At 40.0% G+C, this 21,036-nt stretch overlaps 1 protein-coding gene across 3 annotated transcripts in view; it reads left to right on the forward strand.

Moving 5' to 3' along the window:
- Window positions 1–20,485, forward strand: part of PDHX (pyruvate dehydrogenase complex component X) — a 106,851-nt gene extending 86,366 nt beyond the window's left edge. For all 3 annotated transcript variants that reach the window (XM_089778541.1, XM_075927469.2, XM_075927468.2), the window contains 3 exons: window positions 4,482–4,640; window positions 15,751–15,815; window positions 17,320–20,485. In XM_089778541.1, the coding sequence (XP_089634667.1) occupies window positions 4,482–4,640; window positions 15,751–15,815; window positions 17,320–17,584 (489 nt within the window). In that variant the 3' untranslated portion in view covers window positions 17,585–20,485. The remainder of the gene's footprint in view (window positions 1–4,481; window positions 4,641–15,750; window positions 15,816–17,319) is intronic.
- Window positions 20,486–21,036: the final 551 nt, after the last annotated feature.

The raw sequence follows: 21,036 nt of genomic DNA on the forward strand, positions 1-21,036 counted from the left end.
AGCAGCAGCTAGGGAGCTCTGTCCTGGACTGCAGCACTGTGGCCCATCCCTCGCCCCAGCCACAGAGCTGTGCCCCAGCTGCGGAGACCGGAGGCTTCGGGGCTCTGCCCTGGCCGTGGAACTCCGGCCATGGCACTCTGGCCCTGGCTGCAGCGGGGCAGGTTGGAGCCCTAGCCCAGTGGCAGCATGGCCACAGGGGTAAGGACTTTCCCTGGTCTGGCAAATGCCCTCATTCGGCACCAGTTAGGTTCTGAGGGTGCCGGACCTGCAAGGTCCAAACTGTGTTGCTATTTTTAGTTCACTAGCTCAAGATGCCTGCCCATGGTGGGAGTAGGGATGTAAAACATCATTTCAAAAGATAACCATGTAACTGCTAAAAATCTTAGCGGTTGCATGGTTACACGCGCTGCTGGCTCTGAATACAAAGCTTAGCTTTATATCTCAAAGCCCACAATGAAGCCTCTCCAGGAGCGGTGCTGGCACCCCCTGCTGGCCCTGCTTCTGGAGAGGCTTTTCTGCAGGCTCTCCAGCTGGCTTTCCTGGGAGCCACAGTGTGTTACCTGTGGCGGGGAGGCTGTATCAGGTCAGCCCTGCCATGGACAGGGGCTGCTACACCCGGCTGTGATGGGCCCTGTGGGGTGGGCAATGAGCTACTCCAGCCCTGTTGGTTAACAGTAACCAGTAAGTCTCACCCGTTATACTCTTAAAGCTATTATAGCAGGTCCCTTTCACTGTTTTGAATTTTTCAGTATGTTCTACCATATGATGGACTATGTGGGTTATTCACTTGTTATTTAAAAGGGCATTTCTGCATTTATTAATACAGAGAATGATTTACATCAATCAGTTTAGGACATATGATCTGTTAATATCTGAATAAAAAATGTTAGTTGATTAGATTTTGCATTTTTCTTGGCTGTCATTACTAAAGCAGAGTTTGGCTGTCCTACTGAAGGATTAGATTGCTACTGGGCATTAGAAGAACATCAGTGACCTGTCACCTCCAGGCTCTTAATGAAAATTCAAAGATCTTTAGTAACTGCATGATGATGATGAACAATTTGTTTAGGTGATTGTGCATGTGAGCTGACTGCTGGAAGATAATTGTGAATTAAAATTTAATTGAGTATTTTAATGATGTGGTAATGTTGTGTACATTACATAAAAGCTATTTATTGTTTTGGAAGATATTTAGTAATCACAACACTACTTCCACTCCATTATACTATTATGATATTTAAAAAACAACCAAATTTTATTTTTATTAATATGTGCAGAAATAATCAAATACCTTTTTAGCAAGTCAGAAATAAGCTCAGTTTAGTATTGGCTCAAAACCTGGAAACATTTTTGTTAAATGTTTGAGGATGTGGGAAATGGTAAATCAAAAGTGTGTGTGTGTGTGTGTGTGTGTGTGTGTGTGTGTGTGTGTGTGTGTGTGTGTGTATACACACACACACACAGAGACACACAAAATTGCATGAAGAAAAATTTGAAATTTAGAAAAATTTGACCACATCTTCTCGGTTTAATAGATTTTTACATTTCCCTTGTCTGCTAAATAAATAAGACATCACAATATCTTAATTCTTCTTATCTTCATACACATAAATAGGTGAACTGAGAATGTTTAAATGTTTCTTGCATATTCTCCTCTTTTTATGCAAATTGCCCAGCAGTACCATCTGTATCATGACAAGGAAGAGATCTGAATGTTGGAATTTCAAAACTGTTTTTAAAAAGACTTGTTTCAAAGTGTCAGCAAGACATGAAGTTTCATCTTTTGAATGTATCTGGCAAAGTCAATATGAGAGTTTATATGGTCAGTAAACCAACCTCTCAAGAGACTGTCTGCATCAGTTCTTAAACATGTTCAATCTTTACTTCAGTTTTTAGGATCACAAATCCTACAAGTGCTCTCTTTGTAGTTTAACCTTCCTTCCTGAAAATCAGAGCATTATTAACATCATCTCAGTGGGATAACTACATCTCATTGGAAAAATACTGATTTTTTTTGTATGTAATTGTTTCATTTTCTGTACCTAATAATAGGAGTATAGCTAATGTGCTACCAGTTTTTAAAAAAGTTTCTAGAGGTGATCCTGGCAATTGTAGGCCAGTAAGTTTAATCTTAGTACCAGGCAAATTGGTTGAAACTATAGTAAAGAACAGAATTGTCAGACACATAGTTGAACATAATTTGTTGGAGAAAAGTCAATGTGGTTCTTGTAAAGGTAAATCAAGTCCCACTAAGGGTAGGAATAAATAATCAGTTTTCAGAATGGAGAGAGATAAGTAATGGTGTTCCTCTGGGGACTGTAATAGAACCAATACAGCATGTTCCTAAATGATCTGGGGGGGAACAATGAAGTGGCAAAATTGGCAGGCTACACAAAACTACTTGAAATAGTTAAGTCCCATGCAGACTGCAAAGACCTACAGAAAGATATCTCTCAAAACTGAGCAACTCAGTAACAAAATGGTAGATTAAATTAGAAGTTGAGAAATGCAAAGTAACACACATTGGAAAACATAATCCCAACTATACAAATGGGGTCTGAATTAGCTGTAACCGCTCACGAAAGAGATCTTATAGTCATTGTGGGTAGTTCTCTGAAAACCTCCACTCAATGTTCAGTAGTAATCAAAAAAGAAAACAATATTAGGGGATTTTTAAGAAAGGATAGATAATAAGACAGAAAATGTCACATTGTCACTATATAAATTCATTTCACCCACATCTTGAATACTGTGTGTTTGATGTGGCTACCCCCATCTTAAAAAATATATTGGAATTAGAAAAGGTTCCGACAATGGCAACAAAAATGCTTAGGTGGTATGGAATGGATTCCATATGAGGAGAGATGAATAGGGCTGGGACTTTTCAGCTTGGAAAAGAGATGACCAATCAGGAATCTGAGTGAGGTTTAATGGTGTAGAGAAAGTAGATAAGAAACTGCAATTTACTCATAACACAAACTAAGGGGTCACACACAATTAATAGATGGCAGGTTTAAAACAAAAGGCAGTATTTCTTTACTCAACTGACATTCAACCTGTGGAGCTCTTTGACAGAGGATGTTGTAAAGGCTCAGAATATAATAGGGTTCAAAAGAGAACAAGATGAATTTATGGAGGATAGATCCATCAATGGTTATTAGCCAGGATTGGCTGAGATGTGTCCCTAGTCTGTTTGTCCGAAGCTGGGAATAAGCAACAGTGAATGGATCACTTAGGCTATGTCTAGACTGCAAGCCTCTTTCGAAAGAGCCTCTTTCGAAAGAGAGCGTCTAGACTGCACGCGTAATTTCGAAAAAGCAAGCCGCTTTTTCGAAAGAAAGCACCCAGTGAGTCTGGATGCTCTCTTTCTAAAAAGCCTGTTTGCTTTCAAGAACGCCTTCTTTCGAAAGAGCACTTTCGAAAGAAGGTGTTCTTCCTCGTGGAATTAGGTTTACCACTGTCGAAAGAAAAGCCACATTCTTTCGATTTAATTTCGAAAGAACGCGGCTGCAGTCTAGACGCAGGTGAAGTTTTTTCGGAAAAAGGCTACTTTTCCCAAAAAAACCCTGAGTCTGGACACAGCCTTAATGATTATCTGTTCTGTTCATTTCCACTTGGGTACCTGATACTGGCATCTGTGGAAAGACAAGATACTGGGTCAGATGGCCATACTTATCTTCTTTCTTTCAAAAGAATAAGTGACATTTGCTAGATTGACAGCTCTAGAGTCTGGACTTCATGTAAACACTTTGATCACCTGCCAGTGTATCATATCGCATGATATTGTTAGACTGCCAGGGTGTATGAGGAAAGTTCGGTTCTTAGGTCACTAAGATTAGATGGCCACTTCTACTGAGAGACTTCTACACTAGGAATTAGACTTTTCTAATAGCTCATTTCACAGAGGACAATGAAATTATATATGAGATTGTATATGTATGGTCATTATTGACCAGGATTGCATATAAACGAGTGAGCTAGTCGTGAAGGGTCAAATACCCTGTTACTTTTTAGTTATCCATCTCTCTCTCTCTCTCTCTCTCACTCATATCTTAGGCATTCAGAAGGTGATACTTGTGAACATCTAAAGAGTTTGGCTGCTGCTGTTAACGTATCATTAGTTTCCCAATAGCCCTGACTGTTCATAAATATTTTTGTTTCTCTCTGCTGCAGTTTCCTGCTCTGCAGCATTCATTCGCAATTGCTGACAAGGTAGATTTAAATGGATGCTTGCTAATAAAATGAGTCTATTCTTAGACCTACATGGCAAGTCTTTTATTATCCCTGTCTTGCTCGCGGCAGTCCTGGTAACAGATGTGACCTGTTCTCTTGCCTTCAGTCTCAAACAGCAGTCTGTGCTGCATTAATTACTTTGGTGAATGCCTGTATATCGCTGTGCATTTTAAAGAGGTTTCCTTTTTATAATTGGTTGAGCCATTATTCCTCTAACTGCTGGCTTTCTTTGTGTATCTCTTTTCTAGCAAATGCCAGATGTGAATGTGACCTGGGATGGAGAGGGCCCTAGGCAGCTGCAATCCATCGACATCTCTATTGCTGTGGCAACAGACCGAGGTCTCATTACACCAATCATAAAAGATGCTGCTACCAAGGGAGTACAGGAAATTGCTGCCTCTGCAAAGGTAGGTCTCAGATGTACAGTAGGCTTAGGAATATCATGGCTGTGTAGCTTTTTGCAGCCAAAGGTATGGCATGACCCAGATGGAAATGAATGATTATCTCAAAAGCAGTTTAAAAAAAGGCTGAAAGCTTTTTTTTTTTTTTTTTTTTTTTTTTTTGTGGTATTGGAATTGTAAATGTATTATTAATATAGCAAGTAGGGATGTTCAATTGTGTTTAAGCAGATAATCGATTAGTCAATAAGGTGGAAAATTACAGAGCTGCAGCGGGGTTAGCTCCCATGGGAGTTATTCTCCTCTTAATACATTTAAAAGGCAGAGGCACAGCCAGGAGGACTGGGTGCGAGCCGAGACAACTGATTACTGGCTCGTGCCTGGTCCCCGCACTATGCCTCTGTGTCCATTGCCCCCACTCCTCCACAAAGATGGTGCTGGGGGGAACTGGTTTTTAAGCGAGCTCCCCCCAGCACTGGCTTTTGCTCTCCTCCTCCCTCTTGCTGCCTCTGTCTGATAGAGGCAGAAGTGAAGGGGTGTGGGATAAGCATATGCTTACTGGATAATTGACTAGTCACTTACATCCCAAATAGCAAGTCTCTTCCATCAATTTTATTAGCATTTTTTTTAAAATGCAAAAATTATTTAGCCATCAAATTCTGCAGTGAAATCCGTGCCAAACTTGGCTCAATACAGCCTGTGAAATTGTCTCTTAATCAGAGTAGTGTATTAACAACATCAAATAAGTAGTTTCATATTCATTAGCATTTGTGGTATTTTTTCCAGGATATAAATAGATGGGAGTTGTTTGTTTTATTGTAAATATTATATCCCTTATTCAGGGCTTTGCTTATTTGAGCATTCAACACAAGTCACGAATGGAGTGTGCCTCAAAGGTAGCTTTAAATTAGCTTTATTGCCTAGATTTCTAGAGCTGCATTGTCTTAAGCCAGGTGTAGGTTAGAGCTCCTCTCCTTTAGTGGCAATAGGGGCTAGGGACTGTTGCGGCAGCCACAAATTGCTTGGATATGAGATCCACAGCCACATACTCTTTGGATACGTCTCGACTACATGCCTCTGGCGACAGAGGCATGTAGATTAGTCTATCCAGCATAGGAAAATGAAGCGGCGATTTAAATAATCGCCGCTTCATTTAAATTTATATGGCTGCTGCGCTGAGCCGATCAGCTGTTTGTCGGTTCAGCGCGGTAGTCTGGACGCTCCGCGGTCGACATCAAAGGCATTTGTCGACCTCCCAGGTATGCCTCCTGGGATTAGGCATACCTAGGAGGTCGACAAATGCCTTTGATGTCGACCGCGGAACGCCCAGACTACCGCGCTGAACCGACAAACAGCTGATCGGCTCAGCGCGGCAGCCATGTAAATTTAAATGAAGCGGCGATTATTTAAATCGCTGCTTCATTTTCCTATGCCGGGTAGTCTAATCTACATTCCTCTGTCGCCAGAGGCATGTAGTCTAGACGTACCCTCAGTCTGACTTGCTTCAGAAAAGGGTCCGATGGCTTAGGACTCGGAGCCATACACAGGGCTGATCTTCCTCAAGCAAGTAAGCAGCTGTGGGTTTGTAAAATTGCCCATGTGCAGGAGTGACTCTGCCTCCAGATATGTATGTTCAGAGCTACAAAAAGTGTGATAGCTTTGCATGGAATGTTGTTCTGAATAACAGTGCTGGAAAAGTAAGAACTAATACTACTGTACTTAGTGTCTGGTCTTTAAATGGTATCATCCCACAAAATGTACATGAAGTGGACTTTAGAATGTTCACTTTTTAAAGTGTTGTCAAGACCCCCCTCTGAAAATACAGTCATTGCTAAACATGAATGTTTTATTGAGTATGATATGGAGGTCTCTTATCCACCAGCTAGCCAAGGAGTAAGGATAGCAAAAATAGCAATATAAAGCTTTACTTTCACACTTTTACCTCTGTCGCGAGAATCACAGGTCCGATAATGAATACCCAAGTGGGGAAGGACAGAGCCAGGTGGACAGTTTTATCAAATAAAAATTATTTATTTATGACAGAGGTGAATTTATAGTATTTATTCTAAGATTTTTAATAGACTGTGTTAATAATGAATTTACAGTATTTATTATATTCTATGGTTTCTAGTAAAATGTGTCAGAGATATAGGGATGGGAATGGCAAGGGGAATAGTCTCTAATCTTAAAATATCCAGCTACAGTAATAAAATAAGTGATAACTACAAACTCTTATGTACTACCCAAAAACAACTACAACACTAAGCTTATACAACAAGAAAAAAATCAAATCATACATACCAACTTACACAGCACACGGAACATTTCACAGATATCGGTTCGGTTGCGAAGGCCTTGGTTACGCCCGAGAGTCGGGGGAGGTGGCTGGTCGGTTGATCAGGCTGGCAGCGCTTTGAAGTATATGAGAAGGCACACGCACGGTGGTACATGTGTTGCGAAGACCTCCTAGAGCAAACTGTGCCATGGGTATTTATCCGCAAATCTGCGCATCGCTTTCCCGCGCTTGCATATTACCATATATGGCCCAATGGTCACCAAGTGGGGGGGTCTCTGTCCCAGGGGTTGGGCCGAAACTGTGCAGGTTTCATGCGACCAGGTAAGCCCCGCAGTTCTCATGCCAAGGTGATGGGTGGGAGAGTCAGGCTATTTTCCCCTTTTCACACCTTCCCCTTTTCTAAAGGCAATGGTATGCAGGAAGGGTGCGGCCGGTTTCTCTCAAGGAGTCAAGAGCGGCCTGGCCAAACTTTTTTTACTGGGGGGCAGTTTCTTTTCTCTAACAACCTCCACTTCAGGGTTTTGGGGGTTATATTTTTAACTTCTCTCATCAAGCGGTAGCCAACTTTCAGATCTGCCTTCCTGTGGTAACTATACATACAGTGCATTGAACCAGCCTGTAAATTAATGAAGTGAAAACTCCGTTACAAATAGAGTGTGAGACATGAAGCTTCAATTCCTATCACTGACACCTTGCAGTGGGATGCATTGTTTCAAACCATGGACCAGGATTGCAAGAATGGAACATTAGCATTATACTTATAGATGTGATGTTCTTAATGTAAACATTTTTCATCTCAACTAGTAGTTTCTATTAAATGTGGTATACATTACCAACTCCTGAGTTCCAGTAATTCAGTCTACCATGAATAAGGGTTGCAGGATGAGGCCAACAGGGAATATCTACATAGAAAGTTATAGAAATAATTTAGGTTTGCTAATTTCTTACAATTCTCTTCTATGTTGTGGAAAAATATTCTTTTATTCTATAGCAAGAGGTTATAAAACCTGCAGCCATTTCTTTGATAGTATCCCTTTATAGTTTGGCAGATCCTTCATCTGATGCCTGAGTTAGATCTGTCTCCCCATTGCCCTGTGTTAATTCTGACTTATTTCCAGGTCACGTGCATATGAAATCATATTGCTTTGATCATGAGTGCTTTTATTACTCATAAGCAGTATGTTCACGTTATCCCTGTTGTATGAACAAGCACCGTTCCAATGGCTGTTGCTCTCTGGTTCAGTAACTACAATAACTTTTTTGCCATGCTCAAATTTGTATATCTCTGTCGATTTTTACATTTATACTATGCTGTCTTCTTTTTGTAATAGGCTAAGTATGCTTCAATCATTGTTCTTGATGTATGAGCATAATGCTCATACAGAATGACCAAGTTTGTTTTTGTACTTTGCTATATTGCTATTCTAGTTTAAATATATTTTTGTTTGGAGAGGGGTTTTTTTGTTTTTGTTTTACTCATTATATGGCACAGCCTTTAGCAGTTTTTGATTGTAACATGCTGTAGTGGGGTGGAATGGCCACCCACTGAGCCAGAGGCGGAGGAACCCCTCTGGGAGCCATTTTGAGCCCAGCCTAGCCCCGCCCCCTCACCTGACCGGAAGTCAAGGGGCGGGGCTAGGACTATAAGAAGGCTGCTGGGGAGCTCAGTCAGGGCCCAGCCTCTGAAGGAGCCGGTGGCCTGTCTGGAGCTCCTGCCTGGGAAGGCTAAGACCTGGGCTAGGCCACCCTCAGCGGCCTCCTCGGAAGCCAGCCAAGGGTTCCCTGCCAGGGCTACTGAGGCCTGGCCAAGCCAGCCAGCTGAACCTCCCGGGGACCCCGAGGACTGGACCGAGCCGCTGGACCAGCTGGAACCCCGATGGGTACTGGAACGCCGGGGCCGGGTGAGCCCACGGGACGCTGCGGGGTTCCAACCCCTTGACCCCTGGATTGGGCCAGCCGGACCCTGCTGGGACGACAGCGCCTCGACTCCCTGCTCAGACCTGCTGGAGGTACAGGTACCAGCGAAGGGGGAGACAAGAAGCGGCCCAGGGGGTAGCATGGGCTGAGAACCGCCCTAGGCCAGCAAGTTGCGGGCTGGAGCCCCTGCTGAGCCTGTAGCAGCTGAACTGCTGCATCCAGGGCCCCTGGGCCGGGGCGCAGGAGAGTGGGTGGGCCTGCGCCCCCCCCCGCCACCCACTAACCGGGTGGCAGTCTCCCCCTTTGCCACTGCTGCAGGTGCACTACCTGCCCAGCTCTTGAACTAGGAGCTTCTACAAACCTGGGTGTTTGTCTGCGGCCACGCCTTGAGTCAGGACATGGCCGCCATTTGCTGCCCTGCCTTGAGTTAGGGCCGGCTTGGCTTACTGTGGTTTGCCGCCATTTGCTGCCCTGCTCGAGGGCCTGGGCCTCCGTATGGTGGTCTTGGTACCTGGCCAGGATCCGGACCGGACCTTTTTAAAGGGCCAGGACTAGGACTGTTGCCCGGCCCTAACTGAGTTAAGGGACTTGAGTATACGCAGAATTTCTTCCCCCATGGCCCGGGCCTGAAGCAAGGCCGGGCCCCTGAACTATTGTCTCTCACCCCAACCTGAAGTAAGGCCGGAGATAGACTCTCAGACTCGGACTGTTTTAAGGCACGGTAGGGCCATAGGGCGGACAAGCCACCCATTGTACCAGGGCGGAGGAACGCCTCCTAAAGGCCTGCCGACCTACAACTAACCACCCTCCCCCCCGGAAGGGGGGAAAAGCTCAGGCTATTGTGGACATTGCCAGAGGGCAGTGTCCTGAACAGACCGCGCCACCTGCCGGCAGATATAATTCCCCAAACAGACGGCAGGGGCGCTGTGGTGGAGCGGGGACCCCGCTACACATGCCTTGTAGGCAACTACAAGATACTAAGACCAGCAGTATCAGAGAAAAGATGTTATTTCTCCTCTTTCCACTTCTCTGACTCCTGTCTGTATCCCAGTTAGGAATTATGCATTTTATGAGTTAAACCTAGGAGACCTTAGCTTTCAGGGGACCAACTCCATTAGAAAAGTTCATAAAGCTATTTTTCCACTTGATAGTAACACATTAGGTCAACTTCTTTCTATATGAGGGATCCATGCTGAAATGAGAATCAACCTACATTTTTCCTTTATTCTTTTGTGAACAAAGGTAGAGTTGTTGCACCTTAAATCATGAAAATGAGATGCTTTAAAGCTAGAGAGACTAGCTAGGAAACATACACACACACACACACACACACACACACACACTTATTTATTTTATTCAACCAACTTCTCTTGGTAAAAAGGACACGCTTTTGAGCTTACATAGAATTCTTCAACAGATAAGTACTCAGAGTGTCACAAGTTAGAACAGACAAGGAGTTATAACCCATAGAAAAGCTCAGAGTGGTTTGAAAGCTTCTCTCTCTTACAGACAGAAATTGGCCCACCTTGTCTCTCTCTGATATCCTGGGACTAGCACTGCTACAACAACACTGCAGATATAGCTCACAGTTGTGACAAGTTAATTTAAATCCTGTCTCAAGTTATAATTATGACTTTATCATAAATTACCGTGGACCGATCATTATTATCAATAGAAGTGAGGCCTGATATCACAGGCCTGGTGTCTGATCGAGTGGCACTTGTGATCATAAAAATAATATATCTGTATAGTATGTTACAGTTTGAGAACCTTCTACAAACATTAATCTCTAAATTGGTAAAAACAGCTATATCACAAGGGAGTTGTGAGGATTAGTTCATTAATGTTTATAAAGGGCACATAATCCACTATTAGAGGGCACTGTGAAAGTAAAAAGTGTTAAAGCAGGTAAGCACAATGACTATTATGCACATTGTAATATGAAGAAACTGAAGCATAAACATTAGTGACTTGTCCTACAAGATGTATGCTAGGAGTAGGGTCTAAGGTAACTGGCCTGTTCATAGTGTCATTCTCTATTTGAGCCTGTGGACTGGACTCTGACTACCTGGGCTGTTCTGTAGCAGTCACACTTTTTACAAGAGAATGACAACAAAAACACCATTGAAGCAGACAAGAAAGTTGGAAATATGTCTGCAAATGTTTGATTTCTGTAGTAGAAAAGCAGACTTTGCATTGCATGAAAAGCTCCAATTCGTAAAGGAAGAAACATCTATATCAATGATAGGCAGCCTGTAGGCTGAATGTGGCCCATTAGGGTAATGTGGTCTGTGAGTCAGAGACATTTTGCTGACATTGACAATCTGCAGACTTCCTTCTCCCTCCCTCCCCCTGCACCCAGTGGCTGTGGTTTGTTGCTCCCATCCAATGGGATCTGTGGTTGTCCCTCACAAATGTGCCATGTACCAGTTGCAGCCTCTATGCTGTACTGAAATATAAATACAGGTAATACAGAAAAGTGTGATATTGCTTCATGAATTTCAAAATTTCATTGATCTTAATTTTTGCATGTCATTGGTGGGATTACATGTAGCATTGAGATCTTACTTGCACTAAAGCATTTTAATTCGTAAGAGGAGAAATAACATCACCTAGACCATGGGTTCCAAAACTGGGGGACGTGCCCCCGGGGGAGGGGGGGCCGTGAAGTGACCTAGCCACACACACCGCCGTCAAACCCACCCCAAGTTTTGCTGCTATTTTGGGAGGGCGGGCATGAGGATTTCTCAAAAATCAAAAGGGGGGAGGGGTGATGCCAAAAAGTTTGGGAACCACTGACCTAGACTTTCCTTTCTTAACAAGACTTTATAGAAACTTTCATGGATAGATATCAAAGCTCTTTATAAAAATGGGTATTATCATTTCTATTTCAGTAACAAGGAACATTATTGCTTTCATTACTCCTACAACAGGAACATCCACAATATGTTAGGTGTTGTCAACAGACACACACGGATTCAATTCTTGCTCCCAGAAACTGGTAAACTAAGTGTTTACATGAACGCACAAAATACCAGCTATCTCTTACTTCCCTTCAAACTGTCCTTTTTTGTTTAATACTGTTTGTAACACACAAAGTGTGTTACTATGGACTCGTTCACAAAATTGAGATAATTCATTTGAAACCTAAAAGCTAGTCCTCCACAAAATTCCACTCTGACCTAAAAAGCAATATATCATGCCCTCTAGACTTCATAGAAATCTGGTGTCCTGAGGAGTGATTTGAAAGTGATACGGATCAGTTAAGGAAAGGGAGTGAAGTGGCTTTCCTAAGATGTCTCAGCAGACAGGAAGACACTAAGGCCTACGCCCTAAATACCAGATCATCTTGTGTTACGAAGGATGATATTCAAGTGACTTTATTTTTGTTTTGAACAAGAAAAGTATTTCTGCTTATTTTCCATGACTTTTGCAGGTAAAGTAAATTTCTGGACCTTTTTCTAACAAATAAATCCCACATATACTGTTATCAGAACACTTTTCAATTTTTTATAAAGGGAGAAATGTATTTTGAATTTTTTCATCAGTCTAAATAACCTTAAATATTCCATATATCTGATGAAATTGTAGGAAATCCAATATTTGCTTTGATATCTATATATAGAGAGAGAAAAGTATACTGACTGCATTCCATTCACTCATGTTCTTAAGAACAAATTAATGTATATAAAATTAAACTAATTAAAAATTAAGATAAAGAATAAAAGCAAAACTCATGGTGGTAACAGAGGCAGGAGAAAAGGAAGTTGAAAGAAAAGAGATCGGGGGAGGCAGGAACGCCTGCGTTAAATAAGATCATTCCTATGCTTCCAGGACAGCATTTGATATCTGAGGTTTGTTTTTTTCTGTGTACTTGTTACTGTCTTCCATTCCTTCCATGGTGGCCAAACTTACAATATGTATATTCCAGTCTTCAGTTGTTTATATCTTTTTGAATTTTCACTTTTGTAGCACTAGTCTTTTAGTAATTATTAATACAGGTTGAACCTCCCTAGTCTGGCACATTGTGGTCCGGCAACATCTGTGATCCAGCATGATTGTATCATGGGTGTGGCCAAGTGTCCCATAGTCCCATTAAGTTTGTTTACAGCCACCAGTCCTGGCTCTCAGTATTCTGTGCTGTTGTTTAGCTCTGATTTACCCTTAAATGTATTCTAAGAGCCCAGAAAGCAGTGGAAGTGTCAGTACTAGACAATATTGACCACCCATGGTTCGGCAAATTGTCTAGTTCAGCACCATTCAAGTCTTGAAGGTGCCAGACTAGAGAGGTTCAACCTGTACTGTGCTAAGCCAACATTTTTTAGCTTCCTATTAACATCTGTTAGGTTTAAAATTACAGGTTTAGTTTGCAACACAGTTTTGATAGAAACTACTTAGTTCTGCAATTAAGTCTGCAATTAGGTTCTGCCCAAAACGTACGGATATTAGAGCATTCCTAGAGCATATGGGTTAAGTTAGCACCTGCTGAACCAGAGACCCAACATTTTTCTAACTTTGTGACATCTGTTTTGAATAGTCAGAGAAAAATCCAATGCTCTATATGATTTTCTGCTGAATTAATCTTAAACTGTGCCAAGGAAAAAGTACTGAGTACGAGTTGGTTAGCACATAAGAATTTGTCTAGTAGTTCCTCCTATTTCTCTATTAGGGAATCTGTGTTTAATTCAAATTTGCTGGCCAACAGTGCATATAGTGGTGCCTTAGGTGTTGGCAATCTGGATAATATTTGGAGAAATGAAAGCAAATCAGATGAGCTGAATTAGCTGAGGATAGTGGTCAAACAGATGCGAGATGACACATTTAAGCTGGATATAGTGCCACAGCTACTGGTCTCAAGACTGAACTTTAATTTTAACATTATAAAGGGGGGAGGAAGATATCATTTTCATTAAATTGACTGATGGTCAAAGTCTCTTCCCTAATCCAATCTGACCAAATTATGGCCTTGCCTGCTCTACGAAGTCTTGAGGGTAACACTATATATTTCTAGAATATATATTACTTACAAAAACTACATTAAAAGAGCATGATTAAGATTGCAAAGTCAAGCGATCAAAAATATACAAGCAACATTAATCTTGCATTTTCTAATTCAGCCACCTTGTGAACACATACTTCCCTCCTTCCCTGCACGTGGGCCCTGACTCATTCAGTGCACAGGCTGACATGCTCTAGGGATGAATCAGGGTTGCGTAGTGAAGAAAGCTGTTGTCTGTAGGCTACATTTTTAGCAGGTGTGCAGTGAATTAAACAAAATATTATAAGAAGAGAAAAAATGGTTTCATGATTAAGATAGCTGAATGCTGCTCTGGAGAACTGAATTCGATCCCTCCCTCTGCCATACATCTCTGTGTGATGCTGGGCAAGTCACTGAAACCAAACTTTTCATAGTTGGTCTTTAAATGGATTCCTCATTTTCTGCATGCTTGATTGAAATCCTAGGATCTGATTTGTAGAAGTGCTGAACACTCTGAGTTGCAACTGAAATCAACGAGAGATTTGTTTGAATATAAAATGCCATATAATGCTAACGACCCTGAGAAATCCAGTCCTAGTCATCTGAAATGGGACATCCAAAATTGGTGGATGCTTTTGGCCTTAATTCTTCTACGCCTCAGCTCTTCATCTGTAAAAAGTGGGTAACATCTGCCTTCTAATCTTCCAGAGATATTGTGAAGATGGATTAATATTTGCGAAGTGCTCAGACACTGTTGTGATGAACTCAATAGACAAGCCCATTTGGAAACTAATAATTCTGTGTTCAGAGCAGGTACAGATGGTGTACAGCAAATAAGGCTGAGGACAACACAGTAAATAATGAGGAGAAAACCAAATACCGAATACCTGCTCATTAAGTGAACACCGTCAATCCAGTATACTGAATGAAAGAAAGGGTCCTATGGGACAAAAATACTATACAGTCTTTAATTACATGATCATATACTAATGTGTTATGTAGAAGGGAGCTAAATTTAGGCATTTCTTAACTTTTGAGTGCTTGATTTTACAATGTTATTAATATTTGTTTAGTGTTTTTGTGTGTGTTTCCCTAGGCTTTTAAGAAAGCAAACTGGAAAAAACACCACATTTTGTTATCTGGCATAGTATTAATATACTCATGGGTCACCAGGAGGTTTCAATCTCCCACACAAGTCTCTGCTACTGAACTAACAGAGTAACTAATAGAAATAACAGATCACCACCCTTTACATGGACCAGCCCTAGAAGAGAATGGAACACTTCGCCAGTGGGTTTCCCAGATATTTGCTTATAGTGAAAGAAGGACGAGACTCAGGAATTGTGGGTTCCATTCAATCTAAGAAGGTGCATTTGCTCTAGTGGGTATAGATTCTGCTGCCTGTTTGCCTATACTTGATCACTTGTGCTCTATCCTTTCCAACCTGCCCTTGTTGCAGTCCTGGCTCTTCCTCCCAGTTATATTCTCTTTTGCCTTTTCAGTCCTAATTTCTCTTCAGTGTTCTCATCCATGTCTCAATCTCTTGCCTGTCCAGCCCTAATCTCCTCATTCAGTCTCTGTGTCAGTCTCAATTTTTCTTTTGAGTGCTGCACTCTTTCTCAATCGACACAGTATCCCAGTCATCTTGGGCAGCCAGTGCCCGTTACCTCCTTCTCACTCCTCATCCAGTCTCTCTGATTAGCAGTCTTAGTCTTCATCCCCTCGCCCCTCACATCTCGCATAATTGGAGCAAACAATCTTCTTTAATTTCATATTTAAATGGCAAAGCTGTCTGCCTCAAATGTTTTAGACAAAATACATAGAAGGAATTTTACTAATGCCGTGCAATACTCTGTGTGCTGCCTCACTCCAGTCCAAGGTGATGAGAACTTAGTTTTGGATTTTATTTTCTATCTTCATTTTCATAGGCTCTCGCAAAGAAAGCAAGAGATGGAAAACTGTTACCTGAAGAATACCAAGGCGGCTCTTTTAGGTAAAATTTTTACCAATCTTTTAATACATTTAGTATGAGCTTAGAGCTATGGCTGATTCTCAGATAATCAGTTTTGCTGAAACAAGCAATCCTATAAAATCAGCCAGCCTACCCGTGAAAGCTCATTAGGTGACTTGAAAAGTGATGCAACAGTTTTCTCCTGCAAATTGGAAAGGATATTTTAGTCCCCAGATTCCTATGTCAAGAGAACTTTTACTTTTTTGGAACAATTTTTGGGCTGGCTCACCTTGACATAGCCACTTTTGATGCAAGAAAAAATATAAGAGAGAAACTTTTTTTTTGGCTTTGTTTTGCATGCATGTAAATCTTCAGGAGATTGTTTCTTTATTACATTAAGTAGATAGAAAAATAAGTAGTAAAATATTTACTTTATGATATTTACTTTAAGCTTTATAAAAAGTCTATCTCTCTATGCAAAGACACAATTATAACAGTATAAACCATGGTGCTCTTGATTCATTTAACTCATACATGTAGAAAAAGGTCTCCTATCAAGTAAAAACTGCTCTGTATTTGGGAAGTAACCTTCCTTTTGTCCTTTCAGATATTTGAGTTATAAACTTCAAAACTTAAATGGGACAATTTACTTCTATTTAGCATATTTTTTTCTTTTTTATAAAGTACAAGAAGAAATGGTCTGTGCTAAATAAAATGTTAATATTTAAATGCAATATTACATTTCTACAAAAAGGCAAGAAATTTTATATTGGATTCATTGAACATAGGCTGATGCAGTTTTTTTTTTTGCATGGTTTGATGTGCATCTTAATACATTACATTTATGAGATACAGAACACTATTATAAATAGAGTGTGGTTAATGTTGCTGAGGAAACCTGAACTCCATGACTTTGTGATTATTTTTACTGTGCAGAGTTATGGTATTAACACAAATTTTGAATTTATAATGGATAATTGGTGACTATAAAAATGTCCTGGGACACACTAATAATAGAGATATTTTACAGAAAGAGATCTATTAATATTGATAGTGTAATTGGCCTATGCTAGCCTAGAGCACGGGACTGTTTATTTCACATGGTGTTTTAAGGCTAAAGCAGTTGTCAAAAGAAAATATCTCCTAGATAATCATAAACATTTCAGCAGAAAGAGCAAATGGGAATCTAGCAGTGCAGAGAATGGAAATGTCTTCAGTGGGGTGGGGAGAAATATGATTCATTCATAGGAAGATGGCAGGCAGAGATTTTACTACTGTTATTCTAAGGTGAGGGTCACTTTAAATTGAAATCAGGCTCCCATTGTTAGAGGCTGCAGTTGTGATATACTGAATGGGCCTTTTTACAACTTGTACTATGCCTCCTGTTTGGCCCATACCTCCCATTTTTTGACCTCAAGGAAAATGCTACAAATTCGCTTAGTAGTGGGTTTTCCACAGCTGGGTGTATCTTGGTCACAAATTGTCTTCAGTGATATCTTCATGTAACAAGTAAAATATATATGTAAACTTTTCCCCCTTCCTTCAGCATTTCCAATCTGGGCATGTTTGGCATCAGTGGCTTCATTGCCGTAATAAACCCTCCTCAAGCCTGCATCCTTGCTGTGGGACGAGCTCGACCTGAACTCAAGATTGTAGAAGATGAAGAAGGGAATGAGAAACTTCAGCAACATCAACTTATGACAGTGACACTCTCAAGCGACAGTCGTATGGTAGATGACAAACTGGCTTCAATGTTTCTGGAGACCTTGAAAGCAAACTTAGAGAATCCGATACGACTTGCCTTATGTTAAACTGATCAGAGATTGGCTCCTGCTTTGGCAAAATATGGAACAAAGTTACAAACTGTTCCCCTGTCCTCCTCGCTATCACAGAGAAAGAATACAAAGCATGAGGGGGACAATTAAAATATTTAATTTATTTGAATTAATTTGAAAGACTTTTCAGATCTGTCTTTGTGACCATTTCCAGCTCTCAAGTTTTATACTGTACTATAAAACTGAAATACTTTAAAGAAACATTAAAATAGAGTTAATGCATTAAAGCTATTTTGCTGCTTAATAGCAACTGCATCAAATTTGAATGTACAAGTTACTGTTTAGTTGTAGAAGAATGGTTAGAAAACCTTGGGAAATTTGAGGGAGAAATATGAAACGAAAAAGGGAATGAATCAATGGGTTTTTTTTTTTTAAAAAGGACTAAATTATCTTTGACAATGAGAAACACAAAAGACATGGCTGAGCAAGATGGCCCTATCAATCCCAATCATCATTAAGAGAATCAAACCTGTTCCAGAACTATATTTTAGCTATTTTTACTATGTGAAGAGCTAAAATCTGCTGTCAGAGCTGCATGATGCAAACTGTGAGAGCTCTGAGATTTTGATACAGACTTTTCTAGAGGTTTTACTTGGTGCTAGATAAGTTATTTTGGTTTGGTTTATGTCAAAAATTCAACTGTTGTTGATCTTCTACTTTACTATGAGCTTTTCCAGATGAAAATAACAGAGGGCAGAACAATTCTAGTGCACAAAAAACAAATAACATGATGGATATAAATGGAAAAACTCAAATAAAATAAAGTATTAAATTGCCTATTAGCATCTAAAGCTGAATTTGAAAATGCACTTAGCATTAGATTAATTAAAACTCATTTAAAGTGTGTGGGGTTTTCTCTTCGGCATCTCTGCTTAATGTAGCATTCCAGGAAAAAAATTTAATAAATGTGTCATCAGAAGTTTTGTCACTGTAATCAGGATTTCACTCCAAATATTTTTATCATTACAAACTTTGAATCAACAATAAATTGTGAAAGTGATACTTATTGTAATAATTTATTGGGTTGAAAAGTAGTCAGGAATTGCATTAAATAATTGAAACATTGCCCTGTATCAAAATTTAATTAGTGTGCCCTTGTTTGACTATTGCAAATTGTAACAGTGCTTTTGCAATTTTCATGTCATGTTAATCTGATGAATAACTGAAAATTGAAGTATCAATGTTTTGCAGGCTGAATATCTGGATGACAAATGAGCTTTGACCTTTCTATGACGTAGTGGTACCAACTTCTTCTTTACTCAGTGGTAAAGTAGTACCAAAATTATACCAATTTACCTCAGTGGTAAAGAATTTGGATACGTGAGAGGTCAGATTTTTGTGAACATTTGCTCAATAAATCCCTTATTTGAATGGAAGGAAGGAATGTGCATTTACAAACTGCATATCTGAAGTGGATGGATACTGAATTGTAATTCAGTTTGATGCTGAAGTACAGTAGTTTAATATTTGGATTAGCACAACGAAATGCTAAGTGTGATGGTTTACGATATATATCCCATGGAAAGAATGGGTTGCAGAGATTTCCAGTGACATAATTTCTAATGAGGGCATCTGATGACAACTAAGCACTAACTTACCATTCAAGTCCTGGAATCCATGTCGCCATTAGAGCCACTGTATTTTGTTTGTATGTAATTTCCTGCACCAGCTTATTCTTTAAGAGCCAAACTACTGACGAATTTATTTACTCACCATTCTGTTGCAATACTTTAAAATAATAAGTGTGTGTCTAAAACTTGCATCAGTGTTCAGATTAGAGTTTTCACAAAAGTAGTTTGTGTCTTTAATTGATGCATGAATAATATGACATGGGAAATTCAAAGGCTGTCAATCTGATGCTGTATTTTTGATTACTTACATATGGTCTACTATTGATCTACTGTGCTATTATCCATATACCCCTTTTGCATTGGCAGGATTTTATCAACCACTGAAATTTTCAAACTTGGGTGCTTTTTAGGTTCTTAATTTTTAGACATCTAGACATATGTTATCTAATTACTTTTCCAGAGGTGTTAAGCAGGCCCCTACTGAAGTCAAAACATTACTTATATAGTGCCTTTGATAATAATGAAGTTGAATAGGTTCTAATGTGTTCGGATAGTAACATCTAGTTAACCTAGTAAAATTCCCCTTATGATTTACATGAAGTACCATTCTTCATTTCCTGCCCTATAGGGGTTGATGTGTACTGGTCAACAGTTGTATGTCCCAACCCACAGGAGGCCACAGTTCAATGGTGGGCAAAGTGATTCATACTTATGATTTATACAATGGGTATAGTTTGCAAATGGCTTTTGGAGCCACTGGAAGGTGCTGATGTATATAAACATACTGTTATGGTAATGTTGAATGCACATGGGACACATCCTGTATGCTGCCTGCATGCAATTTTTTCATGCTAATGTGAAATTTTTTTAAGATGTGCTTCTATCATAGCCATGCACATTAACTTCAGCGTGAGACTTGTAGTTAACTCTTTCACTGTGGGCAGAATGGTTACTTGTAATTATCCCAATGTTGTCATTAGATTGAAACAGTTGGTGACATGTAATATGTGCTGGTCATCCAGCTGAAGAAAGTCTGAACAAGTGAAAATGACTTTTGGTGTCAACCAATTCCCAAAGAGACACTTATCCACATTACAGAGTAACCATATTCTTTGGCACAGCAAATGACTGCTACTAGAGAAATGGAATAACAAAAGTGGTACTGTTCAGAATTAAAATAAATAGCCAATATTTCATGCTAGGAAACTTAGATCTAAAAGTATTATAGATGAGATGTTTCAGAAGTATCTTAACAGTTACATATTTAACAGCTTTACTTTAAATAAAAAGTTTCAAAAGTATCAAATACCTCATGCATTGTTCTTTGAGAATTTATCATTGTCAATATCTTTGGCATGTCTAAGCAAGAGACTCATGAAGTGTTCCAATTGCTCAGAAAGGAGGAGTCTGAAAACTGGAAAATAGAAATCTGTGAATGGGTATACTAACGTTTTCTGCTGGAAACATGCTTCCTTAACAGGGATATCATAAATTCAGTGGGTTTTTTTAAAATATAGCTTTCCTTTGATAAGAATAATGATGAGGACCAAAAATAGATAATGTATTTTGTTTCAAATGCATCCTGTGCTAATAGCATGTCACAAATGATATGTATTCTCCCTATACTAATTCATCGCTAATTATGTTATCAGTGTAGAAACCTTTCTAGATTTTTTTGTTTTATATCTTTTCTCCCTGGAATCATTTCAGACATGAATCTCCAGAACAACCTAAGTATGTCAAAGGGTTTGAATAACACTGTTTTTCCCCAGAAGCCTCTTTTGAAAGAGGCTTGCAGTCTAGACATAGCCTTCGTGTAATAGTGAATTGAACGGAGGAGGGAAAGTACAGAAATGG

Source organism: Pelodiscus sinensis, chromosome 5, assembly GCF_052426305.1.
Source record: "Pelodiscus sinensis isolate ZL-2025 chromosome 5, ASM5242630v1, whole genome shotgun sequence".
Lineage (NCBI taxonomy): Eukaryota > Metazoa > Chordata > Testudines > Trionychidae > Pelodiscus > Pelodiscus sinensis.